We start from the raw sequence: 21,696 nt of genomic DNA, 5'->3' as shown, positions 1-21,696 counted from the left end.
GGTGTAAATCTTCAGGAATTTAGCTGCCAAGGCACTTAAACTTCCGCAATTGTTAAACTGGTTCCTCATAAAAATGGTCATAAGAATCTGCGTCTTACGAGTTCTGGAAATGGCCATCGCCTTGGTCTTGTTGTTGTTTGAGTCATCAGTCCATAGACTGGTTTGATGCAGCTCTCCATGCCACTCTATCCTGTGCTAACCTTTTCATTTCTACGTAACTATTGCATCCTACATCTGCTCTAATCTGCTTGTCATATTCATACCTTGACCTACCCGTACAGTTCTTACCACCTACACTTCCTTCAAAAACCAATTGAACAAGTCCTGGGTGTCTTAAGATGTGTCCTATCATTCTATCTCTTCTTCTCGTCAAATTCAGCCAAATCGATCTCCTCTCACCAATTCGATTCAGTATCTCTTCATTCGTGATTCGATCTATCCATCTCACCTTCAGCATTCTTCTGTAACACCACATTTCAAAAGCTTCTATTCTCTTTCTTTCTGAGCTAGTTATCGTCTATGTTTCACTTCCATATAATGCCACACTCCACACGAAAGTCTTCAAAAACATCTTTCTAATTCCGATATCAATGTTTGAAGTGAGCAAATTTCTTTTCTTAAGAAAACTCTTCCTTGCTTGTGCTAGTCTGCATTTTATGTCCTCCTTACTTCTGCCATCGTTAGACCCAAGTAACAATATTCATCTACTTCCTTTAAGACTTCATTTCCTAATCTAATATTTCCTGCATCACCTGCCTTCGTTCGACTGCACTCCATTACCTTTGTTTTGGACTTATTTATTTTCATCTTGTCTTGGTCTTGTCGGCGTTAATTTTTAGACCAAGTTCATCCCCTTCTGTTACGATTCTACAGCAGATTTTTTAAAACCATTTCCTTGAATTATTTCTTCCAGGTCTTTGAATTTCTTTACTTTCCCTATTCGACCAGAATGTGTTGCCAAATATTTGGGAGCGTTTCTTATGTTTGTAATACATTTCGTTTTTTTTTCCTACAGAGATTCTCAAACCTGTTTTGTTCGCCATTTCTTCTAAGAGATTGATTTGTGTTGTTGCATCTGTCAGGCTCTCTGAAGGTGTAGCAACTGCAATAGTAAGTGCAGAGTGTATTAAAATGCAATGAACTTCTATAGTGCTAATTAACGAAAGAAGCGTTTTGACAGCTAGGGCAGGGAGGGTAGGGGTATGGTTGTCATGGAACGTGGGCGGACCCAGTGCGGTCGCCATGGAGACAAGGCTACTGTCCACATGCAATTGCCACACATTTTACTTCTCAGCAACGGTACGGGTATAGTGCGCATTGGTATCACCCAAATATCACTATAAAATTTGTCACAAATGGAACATAATAATTGCTTTTACACATATCAAGTGAAAAATCTTTGGCAAATTAAGAAATATTTGATTTTTGGAGAATATTATGTATACGTACTTTACCACTTTACAAGTACATTTGGTGTTGCGCTCACAGTGACACACGTATGTCTTTTGTCTTACACTTCCAACAATTTCGTGTGTGATATCTGTGTTCACTGAAGTTCTTTGCTTTCGTTTCATTGCTTCATTTGTCAATGACATCATTTCATGAACTGTATCGCGATATACAATATTTAATAGGCGACAAAATGGTATGGCCAATGTACATAAGAAAAATTCAGTGGACTGGTGATTTATTGGTCTAGGGATCGAGCTACTTTCGTTCGAACAGAAATAAAAATATTTATTGGTCCAGGGATCATGCTATTTTTCTGTTGACCTCCATTTTGGTGTTTGAACTGGCCACTCTAGTCATATGGACAAAGATAATGAGAATCTACAGACATAGCACTCGCATTCCTCGGTGCTAGCCCTGGACCTCAAGAAAGTAACAAAAGACGGCATAAGCAGCGGAATACGACATAAACCAGTCCTGTCTACAAGCCTTAAGTATGTTTTCATATTTCTCAAATAACGACGGTATTTCTTAATTTGCCAGAGAATTTTCACTTGATATGTGTAAAAGCAATTGTTATGTTCCATTTGTGATAAATTTTATAGTGATATTTGTGTGATACCTATGCGCATCATACCCCAACGGTACTATAGTAGCCCCTCCTTTATACATTGCTCAGAATTAAAAATAAAAGAATGGTATTTCTGTATCGGTCGAGTCTACAGTAATAAGGAAATGCACTTTTTAATTTTCGTCATCTCTGTCTGTCTGTCTATACGTGCATCACGAGAAAATGCCTGACGAGAATTTAATTGATACATGCGTTACATTTTCCTCGTATATTTGTAACTATACTAAACATAATTTGTTTTGTCCTAGACGTTAGCAATGCCGTGTTGTCTAGCTTAGTTATACACTTAACTTCAAGCAAAAATCATTATCAAGCATACAAGAAAACTGCTCACCTCGCGGCAAACTAACAAAAAACACACACCTCTACTTCACAGGAGAAATAATGTAAAGAATTGTAAACACCCACTGTCCGACTCGTTGGCTGAATGGTCAGCGTACTTGCCTTCGGTTCTGAGGGTCCCGGATTCGATTCCCGGCCGGGTCGGGGATTTTAACCTTCATTGGTTAATTCCAATGGCCCGGGGACTGGCTGTTTGTGCTGTCCCCAATATCCCTGTAACTCACACACCACACATAACACTATCCTCCACCACAATAACACGCAGTTTCCTACACATGGCAGATGCCCCCCACCCTCATCGGAGGGTCTGCCTTAGAAGGGCTGCACTCGGCTAGAAATAGCCACACAAAATTATTATAACACCCACTTTCCAGCAGATAGTACATATTATGTCAAACCCTTTCAGGAAAGACACAAAAGCGCCTTTACGGGCATTTAGAAAACCTTTTCAGGTGTATCACACTATTCCAATGCTTGCTTAAATATCACCATGTATCTTACCTTTACTATTTTTGACGCAAGTATTTGTTTAATAGTAACAATACTTCTAATTAGCGCTAATCTCTTTTCATTTTCTTCTGTCACATACTTCTTAAAATACAAAAAAAACTTTGCTGTTCGACCTGGAGTGATCCATTCTTTATTTAACAATTTAGCTATTGTATAAAATTCCTTCTATCTTTTGTACTTTTAATTTATATTCATCACCAAAATATTTAGTTTTCAGTGCATCAGTTCCCCTACATACTCTCCCATACACTTCCACTATTTCTCTACAGAATAAACAATGATTTTCATTATGTTTCTCTCTCAGCCCCTTATTTTTATATACAATGCGGAAAATACGTAATAGGAACTGTTGTAGTCCTTACGTACTGTGCATTTCCGGTGCTAGTATGATTGAAGTTAATTGTTCGGACAAATTGACGTGCATGTTTGAAGGGAGTGATAATACGGATGCTGGAAAGAATGAATTGCTTGAAAACGCATCGGTAGTATCCAATTTATGTCAAGCAAGAAACGTTCTCTGCGAAGCAGACCAATTTATTCGCACTGATAACTTAGGACACACCAAAATTTCGAATCAGCTACAGCCCTTCTAGCAATGAGGAAGAGGAAGGAGATGAGCAAGAAAACGAAGATGAAGATCGAAACAAGACTCGAACCCATGAACAGGTCGTACAGTGCATGCGTATCATGGAATTGCTTGTTATAGTAGTAGTAGTAGTTGTTGTTGTTGTTGTGTTATTATGTTATAACTCTACTTTATCATCACTTGTTCTGTTAAGCTAGTAGCATGACGATTAAAATACCTATAGTTCATTCCACGTTAAGAAAACAGTACTTCTCTTACGGACTTACAAAGGGTGAACACACCCCCTCTGAGACACCCATAATTCCTCGTGATTAAGGGATATTATACTGTACTTTGTAATGTATTATGAAAGATAGGTAAAAATGATGGGACCTTTCTCCCGTGAGCTATTAAAATAACTACATAACATTTCCTTTTTCATACATACACTCGTAGGGAGGAGGCACAATGGCGGGAACAGCCATCGCTTCGTTGCCTTCCTTGATTTTCCTTCTTCTGTGCTGCTCTGGTACAAGCCTCGTGTAGTCCCTCACTCTGTGAACCGCCGGCAGTTCACTTCTGTAGTGAAGTCATCTACAGTATTTATTTGTTGCCTGTGTGTTTTAGGCTTTAAATCAGTGCGTAATTGTCCTGCGTTGAGTGAGAGTTATGCGATAACCCTACGTGTGTGATTTCTTTCTTTACCATTAATACTGTGATCTTTTGTAGAGTCATCTAGAGTATTTATTTGTTGCGTCTGCTTTCTAGCCTTTCTTCCCTGGAGATTTAAAAAAATGCAATTAAATGCATCCCTAAGCCCTCGAGCCTATAAAAATCATTTGTCTATTTTCACCCCCAATTTGCATTACACTTCAATGCTGAGGGATTTTATGTGCCGTAGTTTTTTTTTTTTTTGATAGTTGCTCAACGTCGCACCGACACAGATAGGTCTTATGGCCACGGTGGAAGAGGAAAGGCCTAGGAGTGGGAAGGAAAGGGCCGTGGCCTTAATTAAGGTACAGCCCCAGCATTTGCCTGGTGTGAAAATGAGAAACCACGGAAAACCATCTTCAGGGCTGCCGACAGTGGGGTTCGAACCTACTATCTCCCGGATGTGCCGTAGTTTACCCTCGTCCCCTTTAGTTCATAAAAATAATTTGTAGCTTAGTTTCTTCCGCTTTTTATGTTGTCCTTAAATACTGAATTTCACAAATTTACGTGCCACCGTTTTCCCATGATTGATGGAGTTGAGCAGAGCCGTTCGATATGGCAACCCTGTTGTCATAAGAGCAATATTGTTTTCTCAACATGGAATGAACTATAGTGAGCTCACTCGCCGAGTTCAAGAGCGCTCCCGCAGAGCGGCGCTCGTGGAGCCAATCACCAATACTACACGGTCAGCTGTTGTAGTGGAGGTTACACTGATATGCAAATACAACCCCCAAGTGTTTATACTTATGAATAACACTGCCAGAGAGCTGTAAATAATATTCTCAGTCCTCACGACCTTTGGACTTTAATAAGAGAACACACGAGATAAAATGGAACATAACGAAAAGCGAAAGCAATATTGTCCTTTACATATTTAAAAACACTTTTTAAACAGAGCACATAAAACTCGCTTTAAATTACGAGTTGTGTTCTTTAGATTAGAGAGACACTATTGGCTTTTGGGCATCGGTAAGAGAACTAGACTGGCCGTGAATTTTTACTACAACTAGGCTGACCATGAACCTTACCGCCCACTCTTGTTCCTTATCCTCTTGATATTCCATTTTTTTCCTACTTGAGTGCCTTTCGTGATTTTACCTCAGTGGATAGGTATTTCGGCAAATTTGGAAAAATATGAGGCACCACTCCTGGTTTTAATTTCCACCTTACACGAGGAAGTTCAACGTTTTTACTGTTCACAACGAAACAGCCCGCCTTTATAAGTTAATGAAATCTGCCCAAAAATGCAGGTCACATATTCTGATTTTGGCTGAAAATTGCTTATACTAGCTGATGTACCCGTGCTTCGCTAAGGGATTCTCAGAAAGACTTGTCTTCATGGTTTTCCTAAATGAAGTCAACTCAGGCCATTACAAAAACTTCAGTAGGAATGTAGTAATTAAAAGTAATGTTATCATACAAAATACTCGATCAACTGAAAAACCGCACATTTTCTCATTATAACGAACAATATTATACTACGGTGCCGATCTAACAGTCCAAAGTTCCAGTGCTGGAACGAAAAGGCCACGGACAGCCGTGAACACTCCTCTGCCATTATTCCGTTAAATATGTACACTGTTCATTCCAAACAGTGCCTCAGAGTAGGGATTAAATAGCTCGAATGCTATGATGAACCAGCGTATTACGTACCAGTAATATCAGAAAATTTATGAATCAGGGGAATGGCATGCTAAAGAAGAATGTTGTCCAACTCCTCATCTACTTCCCGCCAATATTCAGGCAGGCTGTTATACTCGGCACGACCAGGCCAGTTGGCCGTGCTGTTAGGGGCGTGCAGCTGTGAGCTTGCATCCGGGAGGTAGTGGGTTCGAACCCCACTGTCGACAGTCCTGAAGATGGTTTTCCGTTGTTCCCATTTTCACACCAGGGGCTGTACCGTAATTAAGGCCAGGGCCACTTCCTTTCCACTCCTAGACCTTTTCTCATCCCATCGTCGACCTATCTGTGTCGGTGCGACGTAAAGCAAATTTTAAAAAACTCGGTATACAGCAGTAATCCCATCTATCGGAGGTGAGTTACAACAGGGACACAAAGCACATCCCAACAAACAATGGTCAGTGTAATGTTAGTGATGTTATTGTTGATCAATATTATGAGTTTTCTTTCGACTCTGTGATATCAGGGCGTCGTAAATAATTATTTATAACGTAGACTGTAGTTCCTTATTCTCCGAATTTGCATATCGATTTTCATTAAATTCTATTAACCCATTTTCTCGTGCCTCGGCGCTGATATGGCCTTAGCAATAAACATCCACATTCTTGAATATCTCTGTTATAATAGCCGGTACGGTAAAAATGTATAAGACATAAATGATCGTAAATTTAATACTATATAACTTTAGTTATGTAGTATTTGTCGATAGGATCACTAATAACACAAATATTTGAGAATTGAATTTTAGGCCTTCCCCTAAACTACCATTTCATTCAGCGTGAATAAATGTATTTATGGCCTAGATTATAGCAACTTATTTCCCGACTTTTCATACCGATTTTCATTAAGATAGAACCACAAATAACAAATATTTGAGAATTAAATTCTAGGTCTTCCCCTAAACTAGCATTTCTCTCGGCGTGAATAAGATTATTTATGGCCTAGATTGTAGCGACTTACTACCGGACTTTATATACCGATTTTCATTAAATTCTCTTCAGCCCCCACCGTCGTCAGCCCTGAAGATGGTTTTCAGTTGTTTCCCATTTTCACACGAGGCAAATGCTGGGGCTGTACCTGAATTAAGGCCAAGGCTGCTTCCTTCCCACTCTTAGCCCATTCCTACCCCATCGTCGCCAAAAGACCTATCTGTGTCGGTGAGACGCAAACCAAATTGTAAACATAGAATGTCACAGTAGTAGTAGCGGTTGTTGGGCAATTGTGTACTAACTTTATCATCACACTACTCTAGGTGACCATTGCCAACGGGATATTTTCCAATTGCGATGTATTTGATAATAATAATAATAATAATAATAATAAAAGCATATCAAGACAGGGAAAACTTAAACACTACAAAACAGTCCTATTACCAGAAGAATTGTATGCGTCAGAAACGATCACAACTGGAGCATCAGGCATCATAGACACAGAAAAAATAGAACGTAAAATTCTCAGGAAAATATTTGGACCAATACACAGAGATGGCATATGGATGAAACGACCTACCGAAGAGCTGTACCAGCACACTGACGGACTCACAGACATAATCAGGAAACTTTCTATGGGCACATACATATAATGGACAACAACAGACTTACAAAGAAAATCTTTGATGTAGTAAACAGTTCAAGCAAGAAAACAAATTATCATGAAATACAGGAAGACTGGTGGGGATCAACAGGCTAATGATAGGGGACAGATAAGAATTCAGGAACAAAATTAGGAATACAAAATGTATAGTAAATGAGAAAAAGAAGACAGGAAAGTTGTGGACAGAACAAGGGAAACAGGAGCACAGTCATAGGATGAAGAGATTTGGGGAAGATAAGAGGAAGAAGGGAAAGAAGTGAAAATTGTATCATCATGAGATATTCGAGTTCAAACACTGTCCATAAGGGCAAAAATAATATAAATGAATGAATAATAGTAATAACGTACACAATTCTCTCACGTGCTATCCTGGAGCGTTTAGAAGCCCAAGTCGAGCTTCAAATAGGTGAATACCAAGGAGGCATCAGGAAGGGTCGTTCAACTACTGAACAAACCCACAATCTCAAAACGATCATCATGCATTGTAATCTCAGGTCCAAACAGTATGTGTCAGTCTTAGTGGACTTTAAAATAAGGCCTACGATTCGGTAGACTAGCGAGGTTCTGTTAAACATCCTCAACGAATTCGGGGTTGACCTGAAACTGCTGGCATTAATTAGAGCCACCCTGACTGACATAAAATCCAAAGTAATGTTCCTAGGATGCCTATCAGATTCCTTCGAGGTCAAAACAGGAGTCAGACAAGGTGATGGGCTCTCTCCGATGCTTTTCAACTGCGTGCTCGAAAAGATCATTAGGACCTGGCGCACAAAATTATTAGAAGCTGATTATAGTCCTCTGAGAATGAGAACAAAATCTAAGGGGATCATGATCGACTGTCTAGCGTTTGCTGATGACATCACAATTCTGTCAAACGATGTAGAAACTAATAGGATGCAAATCGACCTTCTAAAAGAAATTGCGGAACAAACTGGCTTGAAGATATCTTTTGAAAAATAAACGAAATAATGATTAACATCAAAGATGCACCAGCAAAATTCTAGACAAAATACGGGAAAATCAAACGAGTAGAAAAATTTAAGTATCTGGGTGAGATCATAATGAAAAATGGACTGGACAAAGAAGCACTTAAGGAACGAGTACACAAACTTGAAATAGCCTATCAAATGTCGCGTTCAATCTACAACAAAAAATGCCTGTCCCAAAATACTAAACTACATCATTATGAAACTGTTCTGAAGTCAGTAGTTATGTATTCAGCTGAAACCCTATCCCTAAATGCTAATAAAAGACTCCTGGAAGATCTGGAGAAAAAAGAGCGCAAAATCATCAGAAGTATCATGGGATCCAATTACAAGAATGGCACCCATTATAAAAAATCCAACAAAGAAGAGTACAGTAAAAATAGAGAAAATTAGAGACGAGCACGAAATTACGGTCATCTCAAAGGAATGGACGGAAAGAGGCTGACTAAACAAATCTTTCACTTTTTTGATTCCAAACTCAAAACCACAATGCCTTGGTTTATGAAAACCAAACAAGACCTCCAAAAGCTGCATATAAAACCCGAAGACGCCTTCAATAGAGATCTCTTCCGCAGAAAGATACTGACGAATGGGCTAAACCGAGACAAGCAACCGAAAAGAAGACAAGGTACCACCTGGACAGAGGAACGTAAGCTGGCCACTCACAGAGAATGAGGGAATTCTGGGTTCAAAAGAAAGAGAAGCAAATTGCCAAATATAACAAGACTTAACGCGGTCCTAGATGGCCCCAACGAATAATAATAATAATAATAATAATAATAATAATAATAATAATAATAATAATAATAATAACGCAATTTGCCATAACATGTAACTCTTTCACGCCTCTTGAACTAACGTATTCAGCCCAGGAGTGCATTCAAAAAGACATGATCGGAAAGGACAAGAAACAAGATTCTGTATTTGTTATGTGGAAGAAAGCTTAGTGTTCAAAAGTGTTTATAGTGTGTTGTAATGCAAATAAATTTAAGGAACGTGTTGTAAAGTAGAGGAAGTACAACTGGGCAACCATCCTCTATTAACACTAATCAGAGAGAAAAAAATGGAAGGGATCCGACACTTCTCCTTGGATTGTGATTCCCTTCCCAAATTCGTATTTGATCTCCTTTGCCGCCTGTTCTATATAAGCACTGAAAAGGAGGGAGGGACAAATTGCAACCTTGCCTCACTCCTTTCTGGATTGCTGCTTCTTTTTCAAAGCACTAGATTCTTATAACTGCAGACTGATTTTTATACAGCTTGTATATGTTTCTTCGTTCTCGGTGTTTGTTCCCGATCACTCTCGAAACCAAACCCCATGGCACTACAGCCCTTGAAGGGCCTTGGCCTACCAAGCGACCACTGCTCAGCCTGAAGGCCTACAGATTGCGAGGTGTCGTGTGGTCAGCACGACGAATCCTCTCGGCCGTTATTCTTGGCTTTCTAGACTGGGGCCGCTATCTCACCGTCAGTTAGCTCCTCAATTCTAATCACGTAGGCTGAGTAGATCTCGACCCAGCCTTCAGGTCCAGGAATCAAACCCGGGGCCTCCGGACAAGAGGCAGGAACGCTACCCCTACACCACGGGGCCGGCCCCCGATCACCTTCAGAATCTCAAATATCGTGGTCCAATAATAATAATAATAATAATAATAATAATAATAATAATAATAATAATAATAATAATAATAATAATAATTTTTACCGGGGTTTCGTGGAACGGAGAGAGGTGAAAGAAGGTGTGGGCTTGAATGGGTCTACATTTCTTTTCAGAAAATCAAACTTAAGAACAGTGTATCAGGTACAATGGCAGTTTTGATATAAAAACAGAAAACCCCAGAATAGGGAATTTATCAGTTTTAGGCTTCAAGCTCCAAACTTACAAGTTTACAATGACGCCGATGTAGCGTTTAATTAGACACAAATTTCCAGAGCACTTTGCTCCAACCGTTACAAATTCACGGCCTTCCAAAGGCACAACGCAATATTACAGTAATATTGGCAATCTCAAAAAGAGCTTACATGGTCTCCAACTTCATCCAAGGAGGCTGTGCTCCCAATTTATTACAGCCTACTCAAGGCAACATTACCCCCAAAAATCTTACAATTTCTGGTCTCTCTAGGCCCAACCTACAATTTACAATTTTTATACACAGAGGTATCTATAACCCACCCTACTAGGCCTTCGTGGAAAGAAGAACAGGTTAAATTACTGGCCCAAACACAAAATGTCTGGAGGCGTTCACTTGCGCTCCTATAAAAGCAAGAATAAAGCCCTAACTGGGCTCGCGGCCCGATGATACCGAGGCTACTCCCAAGCTACTGAGGTGACTACAATGAAAGGTTCATTTAGTGCTTTACAGAAAGAGAACCAGTTACAAAATCGTGGTCACCTCGAGATAAATTGAAGGGGAACTCGAGAGGGTAACGCACTCTCTATCCCCGATTTACAGTTTAAGACATTATGAAATTCTACATGAAAATGAAGAAGTTTACGTTTTAGAAATCAAACGGTTACATAGTTAAAGTTTAGAACCTTCCCCTCGGATAAGTTTGCGGGGACAGCCACAAAGATAGAAAACTGGTGGCCATTACCTGGGCTGATATACTGCCTGCCAAAGGATGAGGCACCCCGACTCCTGACTTGACACACACACTCAGTAATTCGACGATCAGTAAGACAAGGTAGCTTGAAAAAACCGCAGCTTATATACCCGAGGGGATGGTTCGAGAAGGTTCTGGACTAAACCCGGACACACCCTCTCATTTTTATTGGCCGAATAAAAAGCTACAAGAAGCCTGTGACAGGCTGAAAAATAAATACAAACATTTCTAATTTGCCAGTTTCAAAAGCTGGCGGGATGAGAAGGAAGTGTTGCAAACCGTGAAATAACAAACTAAATGAACATCGATTTAGTTATGAAAACCTAGAAACACAAAACTTCTTTAAATCACAAATTCTTCCACCTTGCACCAGAGTGCATGACCTCAGTTTTTGTAAGGACCTCTATGGAGAAAAGTTCAGACTACTTGCTGTACACCAAAACAAAACAAATAAGTCCAGTCAGTTTAGGAAACTTTAAAATAACACAATACTCTGTTATTTATGAGTGACATCTTCTGATTAATATCCCAACTTCATGCAGTAGCTGTTTCACGTTTTGTTTGATAGATAGCGTTCTTTAAGGGGCTTCTTTTAAATGTGCGGAGTTGAGGTGTACCTCCCGGTACAATAATAATATTCTTCTTCTTTTTTACTTCTTATTTTTACTCTACTTCTTCTTCTTATTACATTTCTTGCTGTGTCGCATTCCAGGTGGAGGTCGATTCACCGGGAGTGGGAGAAAACCTTCAAGATCACATCGCTCTTGGAGGCAGTGTGTACCTCATGGAACCACCGCATAAAGGCCAACCTCTGGGACATGGGTTCGTACTCCCGCGCTTCCTAACGCTCCACACCATATACGAGTTCCTCTTCCACAACAGAGGACCACTGCTGGGCCTTCCGGAATGTGAAGTCATGGGCTTTGTCAACACCAAGTGAGTACCTTACGTGCTCACACCTCTGTTTGTTTTCAGTGGTGCAGCGTGTGTAATGAGTAGGGATGAGATATGTATTTACCTATTTTATTCCTGCGTACAGAAATGCAAGCTTTTACGAAATAAATCCGCTCTAGGCTCTTTTTTTAGCAAGAATTTGTTTGTTTTGATGATGATGATAATGGTTGCTTGTTGGTTAATGGGGACTAACATCTAGGTCATCGGCCCTAATGGTACGAGGTGAGAAGAAATATAGTGACAATTAAAATTCCAAAATTCATCCACTGACCAGAATTCAAAACGAGAGGTAAAATAATTCCAGAATCCATCCACTGATTAGAATTCAAAAAGACATCGAAGAACAATGATCACGAACTTAAAACTATCCGTGGATCCGAGCCGCAATGCCCCACCCTCCCATAAAATACCTTAAAACAATGATATATACTGACCAAGGGACTGCTTCATCATCATCATCATCATCACCATCATCATCATCATTTTAAAGCTCCAGTTTCCCGGGTACTGTTAGCGAGCCTCTTCCATTCTGTGTTATTGAGATACGTTCTGTTGTTAATAACGTTCTCCAGTGTCCTTTCCCGATCTGCAATGTCCATCTTTACGATGTCCATCCAGTGGGTTCTTGGTCTTCCCACCATCTGTTTCCCTGCCACATGTCACTCCAAGTTAACACATGTTGTCCTTGTTGGCTCCATCCTCATCACATGCCCAAACCACCTCAGTCTGGACATGCTGACCCAATCTTACAACGATGCCTCAATCCCAGCTTCCTTCCTAACCACATCATTCCTCAACTTATCCAGTTTAGTTTTTAGAATTGTGGATCTAAGGAGCTTCATCTCGGATGCCTGCAACCTTAAGAAGTCTTTCTTAGTGAGGTGCAGGTTTCAATATCATAGGTTAAGATTGGTATGAAGTACTGACTGAACATCAACAGTTTTGATTTTGTTGGTACTTTGGGATCCCAGAGGAGTGTTCGTGCTTGCTTGTAAAAGTGAGAGCTCTTCTGCACTATATTTGCCACCTCCTTTGTAGCCAGTGTATCTCGAGATGTTACACTGCTGAGGTATGTAAAGCTTTCCACACTTTCTAGTGGATGGTTTCCTAGCATGATGTTCGCTGCTCGTCTCTCTCTGTTTATTGCCATCACTACTGTTTTGAGTTCGCTTATCTTGAGATTGAACTCCTGGAACTTAACCTTCCATTCCTTGAGTATCGACTGTACTTCTTCCTTCCTTTCTCCCCACTGCATTTAGTTTACCAGAGGTTTTCTTGATGTTCTTCATTATGTCATCCATAATGGTGATAAACAATAATGGGGATAGTGCACTGCCTTGTCTGGACTCCACTTTCGGTCTTGAACCAGGATGAATATCCGTCACCCAATCGCACACACCTGGTACAGTACTCATAAAGCATCTGAACTTTCCACACCAGTCCCTCTAGCACATTTCTTTTTATCAGGCATTCCCATACCTTCTCTCTTGTAATGCTGCCATATGCCTTCTCAATGTCAAGGAAAACCATAAACAGATCTTTGCCTTTTTCCCAATATTTTTCCATTAACATACGGACACTGAAGATTAGGTCTATTGTGGACCTGTTAGGCCTGAAGCCATACTGTTCCTCTTCAAACTGTAGCTTTAAGATGACTCGCAATCTGCTCTCTAAGATTTTCTCAAGAATCTTAAGCCCGTGAGAAAGGAGGGTTTTTTGCGTTACGTCGCACCGACACAGATAGGTCTTATGGCGACGATGGGACAGGAAAGGGCTAGGAGTGGGTAAGGAAGCGGCCGTGGCCTTAATTAAGGTACAGCCCCAGCATTTGCCTGGTGTGAAAATGGGAAACCACGGAAAACCATCTTCAGGGCTGCCGACAGTGGGGTTCGAACCTACTATCTCCCGAATACTGGATACTGGCCGCACTTAAGCGACTGCAGCTATCGAGCTCGGTGAGAAAGGAGTGTTATTCCCCGGTAGTTGGAGCATTTTCGGCGATTTTCTTTCTTAAACAGGGGGATAATGACACCCTTGCTCCAATCAGTAGGTATCTTGCCATCTTTCCAAACTGCATTGAGCACTCTGTGTAGCCAATGTAAATCCTGGACTCCTGCTGCTTTAATCATGTCCGTGCTGACTTCATCGATTTCTGGAGATTTCCCTTGCGGAATCTTCTTAAGGGCTGCATCTGTTCCTGCCCATGTAATGGGAGGTTCCTCTCTGCAGGGTTCAACAGCTGATTCTTTTGTTCTCTGATCTGCTTCTGCCCTGTTCAAAAGGTGATCAAAATGATTCCTCAGAACCTCTCTGATGTCCTCTTCTTTCCTGGTCAGGTTTCCATTAGGATCCTCAATTGCTTTGATTGTTTCAACTGAATTCCTTTTGTTTTTGATCACGCTGAACAGTAGTTTCATATTGCCTCTGTTGTCTTCCTTCAGTTTTTGAGTAAATTTCTCCCAGCACTTTATCTTCTCCTCTTCTACTACTCTTTTAACTCTCAATTTCTTGTCCCGGTAAACTTGCTTGAGGTCTCTGATCTTCCCCTCGTCCCTTATCTGTTCTAGCTTGGATTTCTCTCTATCTCGTTCTTTTTGTGCTACGTTCCTTTCCTTTATTGAGGATCTTACTCTTTAATTCCACCAGGGTGTCTCTTTTTCCCTTACTCTCGCACATGTCTCCCCGCAAAACTCTATTGCTTCCTTTACAACGGTGTTTTTATATCTTGTCCACTCTATCTCACAACTCTCCACTTCTTCTGTAGGCAGTTGTCCTCTTATACGGTCCTGATAGTCAGTCCTTTTTCCAATCTCTTGTAGTTCCCACACCTTAATCTTAGTAGTAGTAAGTAATGTTTTATTTTACCTGGCAAGATTAAGGCCTTCAGGCCTTCTCTTCCATCTAACCAGGAACTGAAATATACATATGTTGCATTGTATTACAATAACTACGTCTAATACAAATTAAATTAATAATAATACAAGAATGGTGAGATTACATTAAGATTAAATGAATTAAGATTAAATTAATAAATTAAGATTAAGTTAAGATTAAATTAAGATTAAATAAATCAGACATAAAAAGGGATAAATTCTTAAAACTAATATCCTACATGTAAAAAAAAAAAAAAAGGCAGTACATAACATTTGATTTTAAAGACAAATCGGATAAAAATTTTAGACTCTCTACCAGGACACCCATAACAATAGAATGGTTGTAAGTAGCAGCATCAAGTTTACAGATGATCCTTACTGGTGCATAAAATGTCTCCAAAGTGCTTCCTTGAAAGTGTGAATAGCGCTTAACCCCCTGATATTTTCGGGAAGGAGGTTCCACTCACGGCAGGCAATTACTGTGAATGATTTAGGTAATTTCCTGGTTGTTATTTTTGGTACATTAATGTATTTCAGATCCGCTATTAATAACCGATGGTCGCTATTGAGGACATCACTTGGAATCACCTTGACATCAGTTTACTTCTTTCTTTATCTGTAATGACATAGTCAATGACCGTCTTGCTCTTTCCATCCCAGCTGTAACGGGTAATCTTGTGACTCTTTTGTTGAACCAACTGCTTTTTACTACCAAACAGGTTCTTATGCAGAAGTCCAAGAGATGTTCCCCTTCTGAATTCCTTCTCCCATATCCATGTGGTCCCATCACCTTCTTATAGCCATTCCTGTCTGTCCCGAGGTGTGCGTTGAGGTCCCCGATGATTACCCTCTCTTCTCTGACGGTCTCTTCTAGGTCTTCGAGAAACTTGTTCTTTTCATCTTGATTGCAGCTAGTCTGAGGGGCATACACTTGCACCAGTGTCAGCTTCCCTTTCCCAAGGTGAACTGTTGCCTTTATTATCCTCTCATTGATGTACTTGATCTCTGTAATACCACCTAACTCTTTAGACAATATCAGTCCTACTCCATTTCTCATCTCCCTGTTGTTACCATTCCAGTAGAGGGTATAGTTTTTCCTCAACTCCTTCTTCCCTTTACCTTTCCATTCAGTTTCACTCAATCCTAGGATTGATATTTTCCTTCTCTCCATGATATGCACCGTATTTTTGTATTTAAAAGTTTTGGTCTCATCTTAACGGTCGTGCGAACAGTCATAACTTTCACTAATGGTGTTTATGAAGGTCCTCATTATGATAGGAAGATCGGTGGTTGGTGAGCTGTTAATGTTAGACGAATGACTGGGTCTATTTTCATCGAGGCGACAGTAAATGCAGAGAGATACTAAGTTGATATTTTGACGCCAGTCTTCCATCAGTTAACAGAAGAAGAAAAATCATGTTGGTGGTTTCAACAAGATTCAGCGCCTGCTCACACAGCAGAAGATCCCTTCTTACAATCTCGAAAGTGATCAGTACTGGTCTATTTACTCCTCGTTCTCCAGATCTAACAGTGTGTGATTCTTACTTGTGGGGGTAAACTGAAAGAAAAAAAATGTATCGAACAAATCCTCACATATTGGAGAAACTGAAAGAAAACATTACGAGTGAAATCAGAAACATTCCAGCGGCAGAACTCACTCGCGGAGGCCAGAATGTGGTTACCAGATACAATGCAGAAAGGACGACACTTTCAGCACCTTTTATAAGATAAGATTTCATATAAGATTGTATACACGCTTAAAGCAGGGCGCCCGCGCGTGACGTAGCCTTAAGTTGGGCTGAGGCAGCTGTCGTAGCTCAGAGTACAAACACTGTGCGTTCGGTTTGAATTTATATGAGAGACCCTGTATTACGGGACAGATGCTTTAAATCAGGCATCTTCAATAGAGAGCGAAATGCCTTCGGAGCCAGTTTGCTCCCCGCTCTCGATGAACGAGAGCAGCTTAGCGAGCAAGTAGAGGAAGTGCATGACGTAATACTGTATGTGCTGAAGGCCAGTGACGCAAGTACAGTACGGCCACGTTATGCAACCCGCCTGACTACTGCTCTCTTGTCACGTGACAAACACCCGTCCCGTGCGGAGCAAGTAACACCGCCTCCCTAGAGCAAGTACGTGATGATGTCTGGTTTAAATCACTTCGCATTCTGCTATTTCATTCACATACACTGACTGACAGAGCAAATGCAACACCAAGAAGGAGTGGTTCGAAAGGGATGAAAGTTGGGGAAAAAACAGAGACGGCACGGACGAATAATTGATGTTTATTTCAAACCGATATGCAGGTTACACAATGCGCACGGCATCGACTCAGTAGGATGTAGGACCACCGCGAGCGGCGATGCACGCAGAAACACGTCGAGGTACAGAGTCAATAAGAGTGCGGATGGTGTCCTGAGGGATGGTTCTCCATTCTCTGTCAACCATTTGCCACAGTTGGTCGTCCGTACGAGGCTGGGGCAGAGTTTGCAAACGGCGTCCAATGAGATCCCACACGTGTTCGATTGGTGAGAGATCCGGAGAGTACGCTGGTCACGGAAGCATCTGTACACCTCGTAGAGCCTGTTGGGAGATGCGAGCAGTGTGTGGGCGGGCATTATCCTGCTGAAACGGAGCATTGGGCAGCCCCTGAAGGTACGGGAGTGCTTCCGGCCGCAGCACATGCTGCACGTAGCGGTGGGCATTTAACGTGCCTTGAATACGCACTAGAGGTGACGTGGAATCATACGCAATAGCGCCCAAAACCATGATGCCGCGTTGTCTAGCGGTAGAGCGCTCCACAATTACTGCCGGATTTGACCTTTCTCCACGCCGACGCCACACTCGTCTGCGGTGACTATCACTGACAGAACAGAAGCGTGATTCATCGGAGAACACGACGTTCCGCCATTCTATCATCCAAGTCGCTCTAGCCCGGCACCATGCCAGGCGTGCACGTCTATGCTGTGGAGTCAATGGTAGTCTTCTGAGCGGCCGCCGGGAGTGCAGGCCTCCTTCAACCAATCGACGGGAAATTGTTCTGGTCGATATTGGAACAGCCAGGGTGTCTTGCACATGCTGAAGAATGGCGGTTGACGTGGCGTGCGGGGCTGCCACCGCTTGGCGGCGGATGCGCCGATCCTCGCGTGCTGACGTCACTCGGGCTGCGCCTGGACCCCTCGCACGTGCCACATGTCCCTGCGCCAACCATCTTCGCCACAGGCGCTGCACCGTGGACACATCCCTATGGGTATCGGCTGCGATTTGACGAAGCGACCAACCTGCCCTTCTCAGCCCGATCACCATACCCCTCGTAAAGTCGTCTATCTGCTGGAAATGCCTCCGTTGACGGCGGCCTGGCATTCTTAGCTATACACGTGTCCTGTGGCACACGACAACACGTTCTACAATGACTGTCGGCTGAGAAATCACGGTACGAAGTGGGCCATTCGCCAACGCCGTGTCCCATTTATCGTTCGCTACGTGCGCAGCACAGCGGCGCATTTCACATCATGAGCATACCTCAGTGACGTCAGTCTACCCTGCAATTGGCATAAAGTTCTGACCACTCCTTCTTGGTGTTGCATTTGCTCTGTCAGTCAGTGTATAAATCAAAATAGATAGTCTCTTTTTTCCAGATGTTCGCTTGCTAATTAATTCATTAATTATGATTTTATTATTAATAATCATTATTTAATTTCAGGTATGCAAACGCCTCAGAGGATTGGCCAGATATTCAGCTGTTCATGACGGCGTACGCTGACAATACGGACGGTGGACTGTTCGGTAAACGAGACTGTGGGTTGACGGATGAGTACTACGCTTCCATGTTCGAATCTCTGCTCTATAAAGACAGCTACACGATAGTACCCCTCTTGCTACGACCGAGGAGTAGGGGCAGACTGAAACTGGTCAGCAGAGACCCCAACATACCGCCTAGCATCGTGCCCAACTACTTCCAAGACAAGCGAGATCTCCAAGTGCTGGTAAGTAGTCTTAAGGGGCAGGCGGCTAATTTCAAAAGCTGCATTTCTAAGTCTCAACAAGAGGGCGAGGATTTAATTATGATAAAATCGAGGGAGAAAATTGGTCGATTTTAGACATGATACTGTATAGGCTTATGCCGTGTCAAGAAAATAAGTTGAAATTCTTTACTTTTCGCAGAGAACTGTGCTAGGCAGAAGAAAATCTCGACTGTCCACGAGAAAGGCTTCTTAAACAGTGACATTTTTGAAATTTAAACGTTATAATAGAAGTGGAAATGGTACGTTCATCCGTCACCAGATGGCCCCCGGACGTGGCACAACGATAGCGTTCGAAGCGGGAGCTGACCGAAGCATCAGAATCAGTCTAAAGGCTCACACAACATGCGTACATAACATATGACACTGACACAAGCCTGGAATGAAACATCTGGCGATGAGGAGCGATCGAATTTGGATGACGCAGAGCACAGTTCTCTGCGAAACGTAACGTAAAGAATTTCACCTTATTTTCTTGACACGGCATAAGCCCAAAAGCTTATACAGTATCATATCCATAAGTACGGGCCGCGAAAGCATCAATGGCAACATTAGTAGATTTAATTTGTATTTATTTATTTATTTATTTATTTATTTATTTATTTTTAATTTACTTATGAACATAGCACTACACTAGACATTTCATCATTTTATGTTAACAGAAAAGGAATTTGATAAAGTGCATTGGACTAAGGTATTTGAGATTCTGAAGGTCATCAGGATCAGATACCGAGAATGAAGAATTATCTACAATCTGTATAAAAATCAGTCTGAAGTGATAAGAATCGAAGGCTTTGAAAAAGAAGGAGCAATCCAGACAAAAGTGAGCCAAAGTTGCAGTTTTCCCTCGCATTTAAAAAAATATTATTACAGGCAGTAAAGGAAATGAAAGAGGAATTTTGAAATGGAAACACAATCCAAAGAGAGGAAATCAAAACCCTGAGATTTGCTGATGATATTGTTATTTTATCTGAGTCTGCTGTATGGTGTAGACGAAGTCTTGGGTAAGGAGTACAAGATGAAAATAAATAAGTCCAAAATGAAAGTAATGGAATGCATTTGAACGAAGTCAGCTGATGCAGGAAATATTGGATTAGGAAATTAAATCTAAAGGAAGTAGATGAATACTGTCACTTGGACAGTAAAATAACTAACGATGGCAGAAGTAAGAGGACATAAAATGCAGACTAGCACAAGCAAGAAAGGCCTTTATTAAGAAAACAAATTTGCTCACTTCGAACATTAATATAGGAGTTAGAAAGACGTTTTTGTCTACAGCGTGACATTGTACGGAAGTGAATCATGAACGAGAACTATCTCAAAAAGGAAGACAATAGAAACTTTTGAAATGTGGTGTTACAGAACAATGATGAAGGTGAGATCGATAGATCGAATCTCGAATTGGTGAGAGGAGATCGATTTGGCTAAATTTGACGAGAAGAAGAGATAGAATGATAGGACACATCTTAAGACACGCAGGACTTGTTCAGTTGGTTTATGAGGGAAGTGTAGGCGGGAAGAACGGTAGTTGACAAAGATACTAACATGACAAGAAGATTAGAGCATGTGTAGGATCAGCAGTTTCGTAGAAATGTAAAGGTTAACAGAGGATACGGTGGAGTGAAGAGCTGCATCAGGCCGGTCTATGGACTGAAGACTCAAACAAAAAAATGTTATATATTTGCCTGAGAATTTCATTACTAGGGCCCGGATGTTTATGTAATATCAAAGTGGGGAATACGTACATAAAAATATAGTAAACATCAGTGAAATATATAATATTATTAATGCACTAATTTAAAAAAAAACTGGTGCCATGGCCTCATTTAGTTCTTTACCTCTTATCTTTAAATCGTTAGAAACTGCTTCTAGCCATCGTCGTCTTGGTCTCCCTCTACTTCTCTTACCCTAAATATCAGGGTCCATTATTCTCCTAGGTAACCTACCCTCCTCCATTCGCGTCACATGACCCCACCACCGAAGCCAGTTTATGCGTACAGCTTCATCCATCGAGTTCATTCCTAACTTAGCCTTTATATCCTCATTCCGTAGTAACCTTTTGTCATTGTTCCCACCTGTTTGTACCAGTGATCATTGCAGCTACTTTCATGTCCGTTACTTCTATGATCTCCTGAGTCCACCCAGCTTTCACTCCCGTAAAGCAAAGTTGGTCTGAAAACAGACCGATGTAAAGATAGTTTCGTCCGGGAGCTGACTTCCTTCCTACAGAACACTGCTGATCGCAACTGTACGCTCAGTGCATTAGCTTTACTGCACCTTGATTCGATCTCACTTACTATACTATCATCCTGGAAGAAAAACATATTAAATACTTGAAATTATCTACCTGTTCCAGCTTTGTATCCCCAATCTGACATGCAATTCTCTTACATTTCTTACCTTTTGACGTCCATTTAATCTTCGAAAGGCTTATTTTTATACCATACTCATAGCAAGTATTTTCAAGTTCCAAGATATTAGACTGCAGGCTTTCGGCACAATCTGCCATTAAGACAAAGACGTCAGCATAGTCCAGACTACTTACTACATTTTCACGCAACTGAATTTCTCAATGGCGATTAATACCTTTCAGCACATGATCCGTATAAACTACGAACAACAAAGGCGGAATATTACAGCTTAGTGTAACCCCTGTAAGTATCTTGAACCCAGAGCTCTTTTTACCTTCAATTCTCACTGCAGCCCAATTATCAGCATAAATGTTTCGATTGATTTTAATAATCTACTTTTAATACCATGGTCCCCCAGTACGGCGAAC

The 21,696-nt window shown here is 41.2% G+C and overlaps 1 protein-coding gene across 1 annotated transcript in view; it reads left to right on the top strand.

Moving 5' to 3' along the window:
- LOC137503056 (glucose dehydrogenase [FAD, quinone]-like) overlaps positions 1-21,696 on the top strand; it is a 29,352-nt gene that overhangs the window by 4,151 nt on the left and 3,505 nt on the right. The window contains exons 2-3 of the mRNA XM_068230473.1: positions 11,784-12,007; positions 18,599-18,881. Coding sequence (XP_068086574.1) covers positions 11,784-12,007; positions 18,599-18,881 — 507 coding nt within the window. The remainder of the gene's footprint in view (positions 1-11,783; positions 12,008-18,598; positions 18,882-21,696) is intronic.

Source organism: Anabrus simplex, chromosome X (assembly GCF_040414725.1).
Source record: "Anabrus simplex isolate iqAnaSimp1 chromosome X, ASM4041472v1, whole genome shotgun sequence".
In the NCBI taxonomy this organism is placed as follows: Eukaryota; Metazoa; Arthropoda; class Insecta; order Orthoptera; family Tettigoniidae; genus Anabrus; species Anabrus simplex.
This window is presented reverse-complemented; position numbering and strand designations above follow the sequence as displayed.